Here is a 15,743-nt window from a genome sequence, read left to right as displayed (position 1 = left end):
GTGGTCACGCGTATTCCAGAGCTTGCCACTCCAGAGTGCATTTAAGGCGTGTTATACGGCATAGAAATCTCAACCAAGTATTACTAATAAAAATGACGCAAGTAATACTACGTTGAGAAGGCAAAAGTTCCACTGGAACGTTAGTGCCATTCAAGAAGAAGAAGAAGTGTGTGTGTACCTCCTACTCGAATCTAATACTGAGCCAGCAGCAGCTGCCATGGCGGCCTAACGGGCTGTGACTGATGGTTCAACACTTTCGATTGAGTTTATCCTGAGTGTGTTCGATTCCCGGAAACCAAAGATGGGTGGAATCAGACAGGCTGTCAAGCGAGTGAACGGTAAATGACGATGGCACCATCAACGAGGATGACGAAGTAGATGATGACGACGACGACGACGACGATGCGGTAAGCCTCATATCGCAACCAACTGATGTTGTTATTGTTAGATGGTGGAGAAAACTTCACCATTCGTTCCGTGGTATCCACACTACCGTCAACGGTGTGAACGATTTCCAAACCTTGGCAGCGCAGAGTGGCATTCCTGATAACTTCCCAGCCGAGGTCTGATTGCTATAATTTCGTTAGCGGAAATGTGGTTGGGTTTCCTGTTTCTCATCCCAAATTTAGATATGGAAGGGAAAAAAATGTGCGGTAGAAATTTCGCCTGTTTCGAAATTATTTTAGTGGGATTATATTATAAATTTGTATTACATTCCGATGTATCGGATAATGAAATACCGGCATATTTAATTGACATCAGTATGAACAATCTGTTAATTCAAACTTGTTATCTGTGAAGCCTAAAAGCAATGACTGTTTAGTATTCGATATGAAACGTAACCATCTGTTGAAATGTACGGCCTTCTCATAACAGCCAATGTTTTTCTATCTACTTTTTATATTTTATTTATCTGTTGATCCATATTCATCAAGTTTGTCCATCTGTGATATCATATCCCATATCAATTCCACACCATCCCTTTCTGTGTGAGTGCATGCGAATTTCTTCACTCCCAAAACGGATGTTCTGTTCTCTGTCCCGACATCGCATCCCTTATGGTATGCACTATGCTCGCTATTTGTACGTCGAACTTACGGATTCCGCTTTACATCCATTTGTTTCCAATTCGTATTTATTCATCGAATGCGTCGATATATCGTGTTTTTGTATTCATGATGTTCATACACCCTTTCACTTCATTGCACACATGAAAAATCCAATTTATTTAAATCAATTGTTGAAATAACGTTTCTTTCTTTATTCTTATTCTGCCCCACGTTCTTTTTCTCCCCTACTGTTGATTTTTGTTGATTTCCCACCCACCGAACACCTGTGAAACGTTCACATTTAGGTGCTCGTCGAGCTTCCGCAGGCGATGTGAGCGAACGAAAAGCCCTCCGCGAGCGGCTGAAGTGCAAAAGCTTCCGCTGGTATCTGGAAAACATATACCCCGAGAGCCAAATGCCGCTGGATTACTACTTCCTGGGCGAGGTATGTACGCAATCCCTAATCTCTAGCAGCATCGTTGCTGACGCTGTGTCGCTTTATCATCGCATTATTGTTTATTTTATTTGTTACTTTGTTGTTTACAGATTCGAAACGTGGAAACACAAAATTGTCTCGACACGATGGGACACAAGTCGAACGAGAAAATTGGCAGCAGTTACTGTCACGGACAGGGCGGCAATCAGGTGTTCGCCTACACCAAGCGGCATCAGGTTATGTCGGACGACAACTGTCTCGACGCGTCCAACGCGCTGGGACCAGTGAACTTGGTCCGGTGTCACGGGATGGGTGGCAACCAGGAGTGGGTGTATGACAATGAGGTAAGTTTTTTTGACGTAGAACTACGTCTTTCATTAAGGGTGTCAAATCAGAAAACAGGTCACGTTTTTATGAAATAAAGTTAACTTTAATAACTATTTTTGCCGTGAACGGATTTTGGCGATTTACATGCTAAAGGAATCAGAAATTCCGCAAGATTTGTTTAATATGCTATACATTAGAATCCTCTGGTTTGTAAATGGTTTAAATTCATGAAAACTTTATGCGTTTCCATTTTCCCATACATTTGTTCTATCCATTTGTGTGCTATCCCGAACAGAGCTGTCAATAACGAGCAACTTATCGACGACCAACTAAGGGAAATCGTAGGATCTAAAGCCTCCGTGAGCAAAGGAAAAGTAGAAGAATGAAGTGGAATACTTGCCTAGAGTATAAACAGTGGATCTCGCTGAGGCAAACTTTCATTCGGCATCGGACTGTTGAGCAATCCAGTTCGCTTTCGCTGCGCTTCGATCTAAGATTGGACCCCACCAGTGGTAATCCAACTTGGATATGGTCGTTTGGTTTTTCTGTTCGTTTTTCGCGTTATTCGTATCATGTGTTTTTCTTTCCGCGTCATAAATTGGACGCTTCGCGTAGTGTGTGATGAGCAAGAAAAAGAGGAAGGCAGGCTCGAGCCTTGCAAAAAACGAACGCATTGCCATGGGCAATAAAATTTCAAGGCAAGCGTCATCTAATGATGCACGCGATGTTGGTGCAGTGAAAAGCGCTCGCACTGAACCGAGACTTCGCGAGTGTGACACCGCATCAAACAACAGCGAAGTAGGCGATTTTGGAGCGTCGGTCGGTTATAAGTTATTTGGGTTCGCGTGTCAGTCGCAACTGACTTCAACTAGGATTGCATTTGCGCTAATATTGATCATAATGAAACATTACTACTGTTTTCGAGGTTGATTAACAAAAAGAGTTTATTTCGCCTGTTTAGTCAACAAGAAAGTAAATGTCGTTCTGGAATTTTGTATGTGATTAGGTTTCGTTTGCCAGTAGCAAAACTTCCTTGACTAAGGATGCAGCTGCTCTTCTCTCGAGCATGAGAAAGTAATGCAACTTTTTTCGAAGCCAGTAATATTAACAGAAGCGTTTATTTTGAGAATAGTGCAAAATGATGAGAAGTGTTTATATTCCTAGTAGTTTCAAGCCACCAATGTATGACTCTGTATGTAAGCTATGGCGAACGCTTCTTGGCGCTTGGTTTACGTTGTACGAACGATGCCTAGAGGTGCGATTCCTTTGAGGCAATACCAAATAACATGTAGCATGATATTTGATACTTGTAAGTGTTGTCATTTTTGTTGTTTCCATGCGGTGCCAAAGATATATTGATGTAGTTGAGATGTGGAATAATGGTGCTGGTACAACATGTATATAATCGACTGTAGCCGAGTCTATGTTAATTGCGAAAAAGGCCACCGGAATAGCGTTGGAGGTAAATTTTCAACGCATTGACATGAAATAAATTGCGACATACGATCAGCTAGTGTATTGTTTTGCGAGGGCAAGAATAAATCATCAATCAATTATTGTCAACTGATTTTACAATGAAAAAAACATTTCAGAGATTATTCTACTAAGCAGTTGTTTCTAAAATTTCACAGCATTGTAGAATAATATCCGAAGGTATAAATAAGCGACTTATATGAAATAACAGCGTAGTTCTACGTCAACAATGCGGTCGTATCTTGGACACAACCTCCTATAATTTTTGTTTTTCGGTTACGGGGGTTCGGAGTCTAGATTTAGTGGGTTTTCCATCAGAAATGTGCGAATGGTTTTTGTAGTCTGATGAGTTCATTTGGTGTCATCATGGTGTCACTGGAACAAGAAGCAAATATCGGAACATAGAGTGAATCTTGAAGTATACAATATTACAACTTTTGACGTAGGATTACGTCTTCCACGAACATGCAGTGATTCAAACTCAAATTCGTACGCCTCCATGCAGCTCTCTTTTCGTTTCTTTTGAAAGACGCTTTTCACATGGGAGTGAAAAGGTTTGCCATCTGTTTTCTGAAAGAAGACTTTTATTGCACAAAAAATATATTACAGGGAAACTTCGATATAACGTACACATTTCCAAAGTGTAGAGGAAAAAAAATTTCAATATTCTTTTTCCTGATAGAACAATGAATTATCTGTATTATGATGCTAAAACAAATTTTTACCTTCAATCAATCCCGAAATACAGCTAGTTTTGTGATTCCGGATTCTGAATGAATCAAGCTTTAATCAACAGTACGAAGGGAAACATCATGAGAAAGGCTGGCTTCGTCTTCTGATTGAAGTTATTCATTAACTTTACTAAAACATCAACACAATAATGTATTATAGAGAACGTTTGTGAGTACTTTATTATGCTTCGATATAACGTACAATTCGATCCAACGTACAATTTTGAAAGTGAAATGTACGTTATATCAAAGTTTACTTGGAGACATATATTAACATATTCGTGCGGTATTTGAAAAATTAATTCGATTCCGAGGGTGTTGATCAATTTCAGAATTAAATATTGAGAACGATCTTAGAATGATGTTAGTTCATTTCAATTGTCTTAAACTGTTTCAGGAGGCTATCCGCGAGCTTTTTAGTGTATTCAGGAAGAATATTTATCCATGTATCCATGAAGTATTTTTACGATAATTGTTCGTGCCGAAAGGGAATTTGAACATCTCGAGTGAACATGATCCACAATAGTCAAGTGATATTGTGTATCTATTCACTCACACAGTATCACTTGGCCTGTTTCATATGTAGCAATAACTCTGAATATCAAATCTCTCGGGAGAATAGTTTTGTGGGAATTGCTTTGATCGATAGTTCGTGATAACAGCTGATGGTAGAACAGAACAGACTGAGAAAGATACCGTCAGCAGAAACAGAGTCTGTGTAATATATGTGTTCGCGTTATATTTGAATGTTTTGTGTTGAAATCCAAATCTGTTAAGTATTCGAAATTCAAAACGGTTGCGCATGAACAATAATTTTTATATAAAAATCGGATGGTTTATAACATTTTTGTTTTCCAACCACTCTCATAGTTTTTCAATGGGATTGATGTCGAAAAGCAATTGTAAAGTAACCATGTGCAAATTTTATATGCCCTGAATTTTGGGTCATTATTTTGATAAAACTTGAATCCCTGATTGCATCTCACTTTGTTTGGTTATTTTCTTCTAATTTGCCTTCGGTGTTTCTGTCCGAATATTCCTATAGATTCTCAATGGGAGTTATGTCGGGAGATTGTGGTGGAGTAACAATAACTGGTACTTTAGTATTAGCGTCACCGGAGCCGAAATACAATAGACAGCAATTACTTAACCGGGCAAACGTATGGCTCGCTAACGCTCGGTCGGACCTAACTAAAAGATCGTCTCCTATGTTTCAAACTAACCGGGCAATCGATGGAACACAGGTTTGTTGGCGGAAGGCCGCCGCTTCCGACGGCGGGTCGTCTAATACGAAAGTACCCAATAACTTTTGAACAATTGTGAAGAAACCCTGTGCGAACTTTATTTACCATCACTCTACCACCACCATTTTTAACCGTTGGTTTCAGTTTTTTTTTACGTTTAATGCATCGTTTGGCTTCCTCCATACAAAACGACGATCATCGGAGTCAAAGATGTTAAATTTGGACTCATCTACGAAAATACCATCTTCCCAGTAAGACGTTGGTATATTCTCATGCAGTTTGGAACAATCGAACCGGAGCTACTAATTTTTCTCGCTGATGAAAAATATTTTCCTCTGTATTCGGGTATTCAAATTTTTCTTCCTCAGCACATCACAACCCGTTTTTTGGTTCAATTTGGTTCTCATCGATCTAAAAGTTCACTTAAACATCCTTAATGAAAATCTGAAACAAAGTTCCAACAAAATGATGTCGAGTCAAGGATTCAAGTTTTATCAAGATAAAAGTCAAAGCAAAAGACAGATAAAGTTCGCACAATGTTACTTTACAATTGTTCAAAAGTTAGTGTTACTCCACCACAATCTCCCAACATAACCATCTTTGAAGGTCCATGAGTGTATTTGAACGTGGAAGTTATAAAACATCAGATTTCTCACAAAACCGATTCAAAAAACCATTTGATAGATAAATCTCTCCCAAAAAAATGATCAACATCTTTGAAATTGGATTGATATTTCAAATACCGTACTTATATGGCTTTGAGCGATTTTTCATACATTCGCTAGTCTTTCTTCCTTCTGTCCAAAAACAGATAGGGAACATTTTCACTCTCATGTGAAAATATGAATTTATTTAGAATGTTTAGAGAGGTTATTCACGACTGATTGAGCGAGAGATGAAAAGGTATTACTCCACGTTTTGGTTGAACCGCTGAGGGCAAGTCAGAAGCCCACCTGATGCGACACAATGGAGGCGTCTCCTTTAATTGTCTGAACCGTGGGTTGTACTAGAACCGTTGGAAAAAGTGGTGGTAATTGAGTCCCCAAGGTCACTAGCCGAACCTCAAGTAACCTTAGAGCAACTAATAGGGTGTGTCCCATCAAATTGCATCACGGAACAAGCGCTGTAGAAATTTAATTTTTAGGAATTATATCTTCAGCTTTCGCTTATAATCAGATAAGAGTGTATAGATCACGTTGGCCATGCTTCACTGTCAATTTTTCGTAAATTTGGAAAAATGTCGTCGAACGAAAAAGAGCGTCGTGAATTAATCCTGCGCACTCATTTCGAGAATCCGGAGTTGTCACATCGGGACATCGGTAAGATGCTGGGAATCGTCCAATTCACGGTCTGCAGAGTACTAAAACGATACTTCGAGAACCTAACCATCGACCGGAAGGTGAAGAACGGCAAAAATGGATGCTCCGTCAGTGAAAAAGATCACAAGCGCGTAGTTAAGCAGTTCAGACATGATCCGAGAAGTTCGGTCCGGGATGTCGCCAATAAGCTGAATTTGTCAAGTTCATTCGTCCAGCGGATCAAGCAGCGGGGGGGTCTGCGTACATACAAGGTTCAGAAGGCTCCTAACCGCGACGAAAGGCAAAACATGGTGGGGAAGACGCGAGCCCGGAAGCTGTACACCGAAATGCTGACGAAGCCGCATTGCCTGGTAATGGACGACGAAACCTACGTCAAAGCGGACTTTCGTCAGCTGCCGGGCCTGTTGTTCTTCTCCGCAGAGGACAAATTCAGCGTTCCGGAGGAGATTCGCAAGCAGAAACTATCCAAGTTTGCCAAAAAGTACATGGTGTGGCAAGCGATCTGCTCTTGCGGAAAGCGGAGCGCCCCCTTCGTGATGACCGGCACGGTAAACGGGCAGGTTTACCTTAAGGAGTGCCTACAGAAGCGCTTACTACCACTATTGAAGCAATAGAGAAATATTGGGCGATTATGAAGCAGGCCCTCCGGAAGAACCCAAAAGTTGTCAAATCGGAGGCGGACTTCAAGAGAAAATGGATTTCTGTTCAAAAAAAAACTACAACCTGACGTTGTACAGAACCTTATGGACGGGGTAAAGAGGAAGGTGCGAGTATACGGGCTTGGGCTCCAAGTATGAATAAAAACAAAATGCCAAAAGTTGTTTAATAGTTTTTATTTTACTGTCTAAAATTTTCAAAAGGATCGGTCTACTGGGCGAATTTCTACAGCGTTTTTTCCGTGATGCAATTTGATGTGACACACCCTTTAGGTGGGTAAACTGTTTAACCGCTAGCCTAGATCGATCGGCGACAATACATCTGCGGCCTTGTTTGACCAGAAATGAATTAAGAATCATCATTCGATACCTCTTTGACTTGGGACATCTACTTCTTCAATGGCACTAACGTTCCTAGAGGAACTTCGCCGTCTCAACGTAGTATTACTTGCGTCATTTTTATTAGTACTTAGTTGAGATTTCTATGCCAAATAACACGCCTTGAATGCATTCTGAGTGGCAAGCTCTATAATACGCGTGATGACAGTGCAAGTCGGAGGAAATTTCTTTGACGAAAAATTCCCCCGACCAGAACGGGAATCGAACCCGAACACCCGGCATGTTAGTTATGACTCTAACCACTCGGCCAAGGGAGCACTGACTTGGGACATACAGTGAGCGAAACTGCCCATATGATTCACAATTTTTGAATGCCAGTTGGTAACCTATCAACGACCAAACTGTAAAAAGTATGTTTTTGACGAAAGTCATTGGTATATTTTCGATTATTGAAGTTCAAAAAACTTCATTGTTCAAAATTTATATTTTTCAAATCTTCAATTTTCCGGGAAATGATGAAAATCGTCAAACAAAAAATTGGCCAAAACCAGTATTTTTCTTCAATTCTTCAATTCAATGTTTTTTTTTCTACACCACAATTTGTTATCAAAGTAATACTGTAGAAAAGTTCAGATATTCTTGTATTTTATTAGATTACATTATTTGTAAGGTTTTGTTAGGTTATGTACATTCCGCACATACCTTTATTGCTTTATCCGCGATTTTCGTTATACGCCCGACTATTTCGCGGATAATCGAGGTACTACTGTATTATGAACCTTTCCATATTCCTCCACTACATGTCCATTATATCCGCATCGATAAAAGTGTTCTACTTTTCGGCTTGTTTTAATTTCAGTACAAAACATGGAAAAACACATTTTTATTAAACATTTGGCCAATTATTTCGAAAACCAGTATATTGAACTGAAAGAATCTGCTTTTATGTTTTGGAAAACATGAGTTTCCAAAGATACAATTGAAGTTCTTCTTAACATGTCCGTCTTATCCCTCACTTCCCCTACACTTTTTTCTCTGCCGTTATTTCCGTTGCTCTCATTTCCTTTTTTTTTTCGGGAATCGTGAGAATGTGCATTGTGGTTCGTGGGGAGTGCTTTGTAGGGGCTAATATCAATTCTGATTAATTAACATCTTGGCATCTTTTTGTTAATATTCCTAATAGAGAACAAATATTAACATGATGCTTTGATCACCCTATCAAGAATCACCTCGGTCACTAATAATCAAAAATGTTTTTTTTCCTTTTTAATCTTTTTCCACACAGGACAAGACTATCAAGCACGTCAACAGTGGCAACTGCCTGACGCGGCCGTCTCCCGAAGATCCGTCTACGCCGCTGCTGCGGCCGTGCACTTTCTCCCGGGGCCAACAGTGGCTAATGCAATCCAAATTCAAGTGGCAAGCGCAGCACGACAATCGGATCAGCGACGACAGATAAAATCGAACCCCCCCGGAAGCCAGCCAGCAGCAATCATCCCACAATTCCATCCCAGCCACAGCCCACAACTCGGGAAACATGATGAGGGGAAGCCAAGCCCGTCGGGAAGCGGTTAAGTAATTGGACAACGGGAAGGTCTTGAGTGGTAGTAGTCGGAAATGTAATTCCCGATATACTTCCCGGCCTTATATGGAGAGCGTCATCGCAAAATCATCGGTTTTAGTCGATTTATATCTATTGCTTAGAAGTAAGAGAAGTTAGACGTTTTTACTTGCACGTACGAGTCGTGTGTTTAATAAATTGGAGAATTAATATTGCGAGAGTTAGCGGAATGCGAATGGATGGTAATCTATGTGTGAGAGTGAACGAGTGAAGGGCACAATATCCGAGTATGATGAGCGTATTTCGCTTGACGAGACATGAAAATATGTGGAAAATTATAAGTTAATTAATTTAGCAGCAAAGCGTTTGTCCCAAAACGTACATAGATAGGAGAAGGTTTGCATTGTACATATAAATATTTGCACATTTTCTATTCGCTGAATGACTGAATCGTGCAGAGAAAAGGATGGTGATAAAATGGAGTGGATGTTTTACCAATCAGCACAAGCGAGAATGTTCCTACTCACACACACACACACACACAAAGAAAAACGAAAGAGATTTATTACATTCAAATCTAGTGTTACAATCCGACTGCCGATTTCTCAACGAAGGTCGATTCTTGCTTTAAGAAACGTCAACGTTTCTTGACGTTGGCATTTCATAGAAATTAAAATTTACCTAAAACGGTTCTCGGAGCAAAAGAGAAATCAATACAACAAAAATTGCCGCATATCACGTAGAGAATCAACTGACAAATCTCTGCTCGAAGTTAGATATCGATATTGGTTTCGCAAAGTCGGTGTGATCTAACTTTTGAAGCACTAAACTCATGTAGAATTCTGTTTTGTATTGCGAGCATTTGTTCGAGATTATCTGACTGTGGTGATAACGCAAACAAGAGTTCGAAAACTTACGCGCAAATAATGGTATTCCGGAAAAGATTTTGAGTTTCAAACTGTGTGTAACATTTAAAAAAAAAAGTGATCACGGAAAAAATATTAACATGTTGGAAACACGGACCATTTACCATTTAGGCGGAAAACATTTCCCAAAATTTTGATGTGCGAAAAACACTAGATTTGTGAATCCCTTAGTTGTGTACGTTTGTTTCGTGGAGAAACGAGAACGACTATCAGCCAGAAGAGCTGAACAATCTGACAGAAGATCGAAATCAAGATATCATTCATTAGTAGTAACGAGACAGAAAAAAAACATGAAAATATATAGATATCTAAGAGATAGTTCCCAAACATAGTTGAAATTTACAAACAGAAGAACGTGATCAACCAAGGAAATCTATATCATCAGATCTACACAGAGCTTAATAAGTTTCAACACAGAGAAAAAGTTGTTAGAGTTTAGTTTCCTTTAAAGCTAGCAAATCCAATTCACTGAGCTTAGCATTTAGTTTTAACCCGGTTGATTTTATTTCAGGTGGTGGTGTGCAATTGTGCTTTTAAGCTAATCTTATTCGATACTTTTCAAACGAAACACAACTCATCTGCCGAGTGAGAGTGTTTGAGCGAGACAAAAGAAGAAAAAAAATATGGGTAAGCAACAGAACGAGAGGTTGTCCTATAATTTAGTATGAGTAATCGTTATGAGCAAGGCTGTAAGTTATTTTAGCGAAAACATAACTAGGTATATACTATTTTTTTTACAAAACAAAAATACTTCCCTAACTACGAGAAATTGTTAAAACGCACTTAACTGCATCACATGTTTTATGGTTTACAGACACAAATTTTCATTACCTCAGTATTAAACTACTTCCGTAACAAAAACAAACGAAACAAGCGAATCTTCCGCGTTGCGCCGTGTTTTGAACAGAGCCACCACAAACTACTTCTTACAAACATTCCTCCTCGGAAGGATTCAAACAAACACCATAAGTTCAATACTTTTTGCCAGCGGAAGAAACCAGATATACGTTTCGACTTTCCAAGCACGAACCGAGCCAATTTTAAATTGCAGTACATTACTATCATTACGGACCAATTTTTTGTTTTGTTTTTGTGTTGATTCAGTTGCACATCCTAGGCAACGGATTGAGAGCACTGTTTCTTTAACAGCACCAATTGCGTGAGTTGTAACAATGAGGAATCAGAATGAGAAGTCGCGAGAGAAGATGTAATTTCCGATAGTAGAATAAAAATAATGAAGTTTTTTTATGATTCGATTGTATGTAGGTTATTGTTCGAAATCCCCTAGAGTGCCTCCAAACTCAAACCACTGCGAATATGAAACTCATTTGCTATACCTGATGGACCAACGAAAATGACTGAAGTATCTGGCCTTGTACCGGGTAGACTATTGCAACATTCATGATTTCCAACTAATCTTGAAACTGTGTTATAGGCAGTCTTCAGAAAACAAACGCAGCGCTGCGCTTGAGTTTAAAAAAAGAAAACAAACGCAGCGCGCGCTCGAAGAAAACTTGTATTCTCTCTTGGTGCGAAGAGCACAAAATTCATAAGCACGACAGCACAAAATGTACCCGGCACAGAACTCAGATACTACACACACACATACACATCAAATTGTAACGCCCGCTTTGTCTTCGTTCGTTCGAAGCAAAGCATAAAAACAACAGCGCAAGGAGTGGGAGCTCAACTGGGTACAAAAATCTTGTTACACATCAGCACAGACTAAAGACTGATTATAGCACTTAATTACCGGAGTAGGCTGATAAGTAATGCACATATGCTTAGTCTGATAGAAGACGAACTAGATAAACTTCAGAAGCGCGCCTGGTCTGCCGTATTCTCGCAAAGTGACGCAAGTGCCTTCCAATCGATAAAGAATATCAAATCCTTTCAAACAACTGCGAAGTTTTACAGAAATGTAAAAAAATGTCCTCGTAAAAGCTTAATAAAATAAGTAGAAAAAAAACTTTTTAGGTTAAAACGGTTTAATTGTGAATAAACATAATAATGTACTAAAAGCTAGAAACTAAAATAAAATCGTGGGACATATGATGAAGTCGCTAATTGTGGATAATGGAAATTCAACGTGCCCACGATTTTATCTTCGTCTTATTAATGCCCTAGACTAATGAAGGAGAGGTATGATAACTGGTAACTGCTACTTGCCTAATTATTTTCTAGCTTTTAGTACATCATTATGTTTAATAACAATTAAACCGTTTAACTTAAAAAGTTTTTCTTTACTTATTTTATTTTCTAGTTTTTAGTACATTATCTGTTTCATTAGAATATTTCTCTACAATAAAACCATTGTACTGTATTCTATCAGTCAAATAATTTCTTTTGATACCGATATTGTGTGGATTGCAGAAAATACATAGTGTGTTCTCCAAGTCAAGTTCGTTCGTTTGATACACATATCTCAATCAACCTTTTTTTCGAGATGATATGGAATCAGCTATTTTGTAGCGGCGGCCTAATTGGATTTTTCAAGATAAGCCGTTTTAAAATTACAACAGAGGTAAAGGGTGTTTGATAAGTTCGGTCAGTTCCTATTGATCAAATTTCTATTAATGTGGGACAACCCTACAGACGTACAAACATACATACAAACAGTTCAAGCTAAATAACACCGTTTAATAAAGTGATTTGCTATTTTGTGATTGCGGCCATCTTGGATTTGGATTTTTCATAATCTACTGTGATTTACTAGTCAAGCCCTCTCATTTGATACCCATAATAATAGGGTTTTGAGAAAATATGTAGTCCGCCATTTTGTAGTGGCAGCAATCTTGGATTTGCATTTTTCATGAATTACTATGTTCTACTAGTCAAGCCCTTATTAACTAGTTTTGACACCCATATGAACGGGGTTTTGACATACAGTCAAGTCTTCCTAACTCGATGTTCTGTATCTCGATATTTTCCCTAACTCGATGGATTTCATGGCACCTTCGATTTTACAAGCATTGTTCTCTCCATTACTCGATGGGTTTTGATTCATTTTTCTATAGATTTTCACCTCCCTAACTCGATTGATTTTCGCGTACATGTTTTTGTGCGTTATTACCACTGATTTCAATTGAGGGACTTAGAATGAAAGGGTGTAAGTGATTTGATCGATTTCTCTGCATCGACTCTCTCTTTTGGTCATAACTTAGCTGCAAATACATTCCCAGCTGTATTTGAAAATGTGGAAGATAGGTCAGAACCTCATCTATCGGATTGTATAGCAAACTTAAATTGGAACGTTTTTGCAGTTGAGTTATTAACTAAAAAAAAAGTCGATGAAGAGAAATCGATCAAGTCACTTACACCGCTTGCATTCTGAGCCGCTCAATTGCTCTTGAAAGTGAAGACGGAGTGTTCGTGTCATCAAGCAATTTCTTTTCAAGTATGTAAAACTACGAAAAACCTTTCAAGCAAACTATTAACCGAAATATAACCATCAGCGAATTCAATTTTGCAATTAAACCACTCAAAATGCTTAATATCGAAGCCTTAAAAGTTACATCCACACGCGGAATCTTGTTCGATTTTCGGTTCTAGTTTCTCTATTCCACTTTTGATCAGTATTCATTGTCATAGGATGGTTCAAATATTATAGAATAGCATGTAGAAGGGTTTCCCATCAACAGAAATTTGAAATTCATAATGCAACTATACAAATCAACCACCGACCCATTATACCTCCACTGTCCGTCTCACCCACGACTCCCCTAAGGTTGGTCGGAATCGAAAAGCTGGAGTGGTCAATGGATTTTTGTCTTATCAAGCCAGAGAGAATAATTTACCTCTCTAAGGTTCTGTTCTTCGGGATATGACTTGCGAATTTGTCCAGAAACTGGGAATTCCCAACTTTAAAGCACAACCAACAATGACGAGAGCGATAACTTACCGTTGCTGATCAATGGAAAGAGTTAAAATCCACGATGTTTCAATAAGAAGAAGTAATTACCAGTGATATACGAGAGCAACACCAAGGTCTGGATGGCCTTAATGCTTTTTGAGGAATGGATTATGCAAGTTGACGGAAAATTTTCCAATGTAAATAGAAAAGTATTATTTCTGGAATTATGTGTAATGATAATGTATCATACTTATATCTATTTCTTCTCAAAGGTGGTCACGTTCGTTGATAACTATACAGTGCTCACAAAATCTCTCCGATCAAAGCTCAAATCGATGTTTGCAATTTTTCCACAAATCTTTACTTCCGTAGCTCAGCCCATTTTGTTGTAAGTCATTGTATTGCGCACTTGTCCGTCCAATTGTGGAAAGTGCATCTGTTGTATGGCACCCTAATCAGGTCACATGGTCCCCAAGGATTGACAATTTGCCTCCATATCCGTCGATTGTTGGGTTTAGACACACTGGAGCGCCACCGAAAAATACAGCAATCGACACTTATGGCCAGATTGATAAACGGAGAAGCAGAAGCTCCCGATCTACTGTCAATGCTGAACTTCCGTGTGCCAAATAGTTAGCTTCGGAACACAACGTTGCTGCAACCAAGCTTCCATAGAACCGTTTTTGAATACAGTGAACCACTGTCAAGTTGTATTCGTGCGTTTTCGGATGTCGAAGAATTAATGAACCAACTAGACACTTAGTAGAATTAGACTTGTTTCGAATTAACTCTTACTTAACTCATTTTATTCATCAAGACTAGTGTCAAATGAAATCCCACAAATAAATAAAAAATAAATATAATAAAAAAAACCCAACTCTAACCAAAGTACCATCCGAAGAATCCGTATGTGAGAAAGTAAAAGTAATTATCGTGCCTACAAGTAGTGATGTCTAAATTTTTCATTTATTCGATTATCGATTAATCGTTGGGGAATTTTTCAATATTCAATTCATTCGAATAATTGTTTTTCAATATTCGATTAATCGAGCGAATATTTATTTTTGTAATAATCTAGTATCACGTTGTCATTCTGGTCGCGTGGTCTATCGGGTTGTCGATGTTATAAGGATGGATATAAAAATGTTCGATTAAAATATTATATAGCCTGATTCTTAACCTGCGTCAACCTTGAGAAAGATTCCCTTTTTTATTAATCGCGATTACAGTGGCAATTATTCGATGTATTCATATTTTGATTTTGAATTATTCGATACAAAATTACTCGATTATAATTTCAGATATTCGATTATTTGCATTAATCGAACGATTAACCGACGTCTCTACCTACAAGCAACCAAACAGGAATCTGGTGCCAAAAGCGCTCGAAAGTTGTACAACAAAGGGCGGAGGGTGCATGCCGATGGATGACGAAACGTTCGTGAAGATGGATTTTGGACAGCCCATAGGGACCAGAAATTCTATGAGGGCACTGTCAGAGGAAATGTCCCCAGCAAAGGTTCGTTTTCGCTGATAAAGTTGTCAAGAAATTCTTAATTATGCAAGTGACTTGCAGCTGTGGACAGAAAACTAAGGTTCTCGTCACAAACAAGTCAATGGCCTCGAAAATGTACAGGTGGCCGCATAAACGTCTCATTTCGTTTATTAAGAACCGCAAAGGTCTGGAGGTGATCTGACGTAGTGGTAATATACGTACTTCTCACAATAAATAAATATTCGCGTCGCTGATATGAAATATTTTTTTATATTATATCATATTGCGCTCGATAATTTTGAGATACACATTCGCGATTTGATACAGTTTTGCT

At 38.7% G+C, this 15,743-nt stretch overlaps 1 protein-coding gene across 4 annotated transcripts in view; it reads left to right on the top strand.

Annotated features, from left to right (window-relative positions):
* LOC129774925 (polypeptide N-acetylgalactosaminyltransferase 5) overlaps nucleotides 1-11,313 on the top strand; it is a 162,761-nt gene extending 151,448 nt beyond the window's left edge. For all 4 annotated transcript variants that reach the window (XM_055779003.1, XM_055779004.1, XM_055779006.1 and 1 more), the window contains 3 exons: nucleotides 1,355-1,494; nucleotides 1,596-1,829; nucleotides 8,860-11,313. In XM_055779003.1, coding sequence (XP_055634978.1) covers nucleotides 1,355-1,494; nucleotides 1,596-1,829; nucleotides 8,860-9,033 — 548 coding nt within the window. In that variant the 3' untranslated portion in view covers nucleotides 9,034-11,313. The remainder of the gene's footprint in view (nucleotides 1-1,354; nucleotides 1,495-1,595; nucleotides 1,830-8,859) is intronic.
* The last annotated feature ends 4,430 nt before the right edge of the window (nucleotides 11,314-15,743 follow it).

Source organism: Toxorhynchites rutilus, chromosome 3, assembly GCF_029784135.1.
Source record: "Toxorhynchites rutilus septentrionalis strain SRP chromosome 3, ASM2978413v1, whole genome shotgun sequence".
NCBI lineage: Eukaryota > Metazoa > Arthropoda > Insecta > Diptera > Culicidae > Toxorhynchites > Toxorhynchites rutilus.
The sequence above is the reverse complement of the archived record's forward strand: the minus strand, read 5'-3'. Positions and strand labels throughout refer to the sequence as shown.